General features: G+C 37.6%; 1 protein-coding gene across 1 annotated transcript; it reads left to right on the forward strand.

The window, feature by feature from the left end:
* The first annotated feature begins 131 nt into the window (after positions 1 to 131).
* On the forward strand, positions 132 to 3450 carry lgals8a (galectin 8a). The gene is made up of 9 exons (XM_079475398.1): positions 132 to 323; positions 477 to 565; positions 968 to 1178; positions 1340 to 1459; positions 1642 to 1692; positions 1871 to 1900; positions 2270 to 2358; positions 2452 to 2617; positions 2802 to 3450. Exons 1-9 carry the CDS (start codon positions 135 to 137, stop codon positions 2964 to 2966), a joined length of 1110 nt encoding a protein of 369 aa, XP_079331524.1. The 5' UTR covers positions 132 to 134; the 3' UTR covers positions 2967 to 3450.
* The last annotated feature ends 1109 nt before the right edge of the window (positions 3451 to 4559 follow it).

A 4559-nucleotide genomic window follows, 5' to 3' on the forward strand; every position in this document is an offset into this window, starting at 1 on the left:
CCGTAAACTTAGTCGCCAACGCTCACACACGGTTGTGGCTATTATATTATCTAACGCCTACAGCTACCACACCCCTAAACATAACTTTATAATAATAAGAAAATTAGTAATTAACTCTTGTCAGTGTGACAGAAATGATGCGGAATCGAAGTGCGCATGCCCAGTGGAGGTTGCTGTATCCCTTCTACCCGCACACTCGCGGACGCGGAAAGGAAAGCGAAAGTGTTGCGCAGTCTGTATTTCTTATTTATATTGTCGGTTGTCAAAGAGACAACATCTACAGTATGGCACTCCCAAATCCGAAACAACCAATACTAAATCCAGTAAGTATTATGCTTTTCGTTTAACGTTAGAGATAATTCACTTATTGTCTGAAATGCATTATAATCTGTTGAATTAAATTGAGTTTATTTCTCAGCATGTAATGCCCTTCAGGACCGTTAAACTGTGTCATATGGCTTTGATTCTGCGTGCAGGCGATTCCTTTTGCCACAACCATTCTGGATGGACTGCACTGCGGGACGATGGTTCTCATTCAAGGCAAAGTACCCAGTAATAGTGACCGGTGAGGAGAAACCCAAATACTCTTTATTAATATTATAATATTTTGAACCCCTTTCACTTTAAATGTTGACTTGGTTGTTTTAGGGCAGAAAGGGGGAAGACAAACTTCAGGCACATTTGAATATTTAAAAACGTCCCTAAGTATGTGCATTTTACTTTTGCATCGAATAACAACATTTCAAAACAACAAAAACCTCGAATAAACTTAAGTCAGTTTATAAATTCACTCAAATTACCGGCTTTGGGACAGTTAGAAGCAAATCTTTGGGATGCCACTAAATGTCATTATGCATCAGTGATGTTTCATACGGTGAAATTACAACATGACAAGTAGAAAACATCATAACAATAGTTTTTGCGTCATGTTTGCCGATTCAAAGATTGATGTTATACTTGCTTTTAGATTCCAGGTTGACCTGACCTATGGGAATAGCATAAAACCCAGGGCAGATGTGGCGTTTCACTTCAATCCTCGCTTCAAGAGCACACCACACATCGTCTGTAACACCCTCAAACAGGAGCGCTGGGAAAAAGAGGAGCTTCACTACCGGATGCCCTTCAAACACAACGAAGACTTTGAGATCATCGTTCTTGTAGAAGAAGATGTGTTTAAGGTTATAAACCAAGTTTGATTCGGCTACATTTACTATTTGCTCACTGTGATTTCAACGTTTGTTTTAATGAATGAATATAAGAGTCCCAAAATAATGTAAATGTAAACCTTGTCTTAACCTGTCCCTTTCATACGTTCAAATTTGGTTTGTACTGCTCCCAGGTGGCGGTAAATGGCGCTCACCTGCTAGTATACAAGCACAGGTTGGAATTCAAGAAGATTGACACACTGTCCATATCTGGAAAAGTTGAAATTCGCGCCATTGCATTTATTCCCGGTTCGGTGAGTATTTAACAAAAAATTGCAGTGCGTGTAAAACACATTACGCTGTGTTTTCAGTTTGTAAGACAGATGTGTGGTGCTTGAGGTTGGTTTAATCAATACAGTGTTAAATCATAAATAAACACACAGTGTTGCTGGTATTGCACTTTGTGATTTAAACTCCATGATGTCATCATTTTTAGAGTGCCATCAAGTCACCAAATAAAGTTGAGAAATCACAAATCACATCTCATGTAAGTTACAACAATCCAGTTTCATTTGTATAGTGTTTAGTCTGAATTCCCCCCCCCTGCAGCTTAAATACAAAAAAAGGAAACTGTATTAACTTAATATAATATTATGTTTCTTTAAAGTTTAAAGGTGTAGCTGAAACCGTTTTAATAATAACACATCCTCCTTTTTGTCCAATAGAAATCCATCAAGTCGGAGTCAGGTGACCTGGTAAGTACGCGGAAGGAATATGACATTTCTTTCACGACCATGACCTCATTCAATTGGAAATTGAGCGACCTCACATTCTTGACAGAGAATCACGCAGTGTGTTGTGTTGAAAGGTTTTCTGGAATTATTTCAGCTCCAATGTTTCCAATAAACCATGCGGCTGCATTAAAGGGGCAGTTCACCCAAAACATTTGCTACTACGGTAGTCAATGGTGCCCCAGAAATCTCAGCTGCTAACATTCTTCCAAATATCTTTGTGTTCAACCAAACAAAGAAATGTCTACAGGACAACTTGAGGATGAGTAAACGATGACGTAATTTTCACTTTTGGGTGAACTGTCCCTTTAAATATGATGTTTTACTCTTTAGAAGCTTCCTTTTAAGAGCCAATTTGACAGAGGACTAAAACCAGGAGATACAATTATCGTGAAGGCTCAGATCAGCGATCTTCCAAACAGGTACAGGAGGATAAAAAACATAAATTTCATAGTCGTTTTTGTCCAACAAGCTAGCATCTACTCGTATGTAAGCAACCTTGTCTGTCGCTGAAGTTTTGCTGTAAACTTGCGAGTCGCTGACTCGGAGGACATCGCTTTGCACCTAAACCCTCGTTTCAAGACCAGAGTCTTTGTCCGAAACTCTTTCCGGTCTGGGTGTTGGGGACCAGAAGAGTACTCCCTCCCCGGCTTTCCCTTCATACCCGGACAATACTTTGAGGTATTAAACTTAGCTGCAACTCAGGAAGAGCTTTTAATCAAACTCAAAGAATTTTGACTACAAATGAACAAGAAAATTAAGAACCTTTTTGGCTGATGTTAGGTAATGCATCACATTACAGTATCGAATGACTTTAAAGTCTAATAACTTGGTGTCTGATGTCTTCATCTAATGTTTATGGCAGATGATCGTCCGATGTGAGGCTCAGCAGTTTAGAGTGGCAGTAAACGGAGTCCATCAACTGATTTACAAGCACCGTGAGAAGAATCTGTCGAGGGTGAACAAGCTCGAGATTCTGGGAGATCTAGATCTGGTGGATGTCAAGATGTGGTATGAAGCTTCAGTCTGAGGACCAGATTCCCCTGTTACAGTGGTTCAGAAATTGTCTTAATTTAACTTAATCCAATGTAAATTAACAGTGTTTACAGTAAAGATGACTTACTGGTTTATCTAAATGATTCCGGGTGATCTAAAACTGCAAGTTGTGGTTGGAAGCTACAGTCTGAGAACCAATTTCCAACCTGTTACGGTACATTCAGTTGTCCAGAAGTTAAATCTATACTGCACTAATTTAATGTATACATGTCATGTTTACTAAAAATGATAGTTGACTTTGTGCTACCTCATTCCAAATCAGTGCTTAATATATGCAATAAAGATAGAATAATTAATAACTTTATTAATCAACAACCAATTGGTGAATTATATGAATGTCAAAAGTTGTAAAGGGTTTTTCACAAAGCGTTTTTTTCCAAACCAATTTATTAGAAAAAAACGTGCCGGTGCCTATTAGAAAAAACCTTGAAAGAAAACATAAAATATTTGAATGATGTAAATTGCTTACTAACATTATTTCAAGACAATCTTTTATCTTTTTTAACAATGTATGCAACATTTTCCTTCTTAGATTTGGTTCATTAATCCTTGTGACAATGTAGTATCATTATTTTTGTAAGAATTATTAATCTAACATCAATGTAATATCCACCAGAGTGCACTTGAAAACGTATGGAAATAGTTTATGTTAAAGGGGTTATTCACCCAAAAACGTACCCTCTTGTCATTTCAAACCTATGACTGTCGGAACAAAAGATATTGGGAAGAACGTTGGTAACCGAAAACCGTTGGTCACCATTCACTTCTTTTGTATGGACACAAAACCAGTGCAAGTCAATGGGGAACAATAGTTTTCTGATACCAATGTTCTTCGATACATCTTGCTTCTTGTTCTGCAGAAGAACGAAGATCATACAGGTTTGAAATGTCAAGAGTTGGTGCATTGCGCTGTGCACAAAATGCAAACGAGTATACACTAGTTAGTATACACTACAGACGGTTTCATTGGATGCACATGCCGACGTTAACTTCAGATCTGCGTTTGTTGATCGGTCTGGCTAATGATACTATTAATACGGTTTGGCTAGATAAAATAATACTGGCTAGACAAACTTTGAACTTGCTAGCTAATGTAATGTATTAGCTTGTAATTTATTTTGCTTCTTATCAGAAATCTGCAGACACTATTCCTTGCGGTTGTGTGCTAAATGTACCAGAAGTTAATATTGGACAGAGCAAAAGCGTGCATGTGCATTAACATTTGTTTATTTTGTTGCTTTAAAACCGCCTATAGCGAAAATAAAGCCAACAGAGATTAGCACCGATACTAAATTTCTCCACTGATACAGATTATTTACAGTGATATCTGCCGATACGGATTCTGAAGATTACATTTTTATTTCTTACCTATGTTGGCCAATATATGGCCAGTGTGACAAAATAGCTTTTATCTGCCGATACCAATTATTGGCCAACATATCCGTGCATCTCTATTATAAACTGCTTAAATCCTGTAATCCAGCCTGATGCAATAACGCTTTTTGATTATTTTTCTTTTTGTAGAAAGAAATATAACATTTGGTTCATTCAACCACTAGACCCACTT

The sequence above is a fragment of the Barbatula barbatula genome, assembly GCF_947034865.1.
Source record: "Barbatula barbatula genome assembly, chromosome: 15".
NCBI classification, from domain to species: Eukaryota; Metazoa; Chordata; class Actinopteri; order Cypriniformes; family Nemacheilidae; genus Barbatula; species Barbatula barbatula.

Bases quoted from the DNA above. Each gene is read 5' to 3' on its own strand.
- lgals8a (XM_079475398.1), top strand. From the start codon at position 135: ATGATGCGGAATCGAAGTGCGCATGCCCAGTGGAGGTTGCTGTATCCC. The intron at 2,359-2,451 runs GTACAGGAGGAT...CTGTCGCTGAAG, and splicing joins ATCAGCGATCTTCCAAACAG to TTTTGCTGTAAACTTGCGAG. The intron at 2,618-2,801 runs GTATTAAACTTA...TGTTTATGGCAG, and splicing joins TACCCGGACAATACTTTGAG to ATGATCGTCCGATGTGAGGC.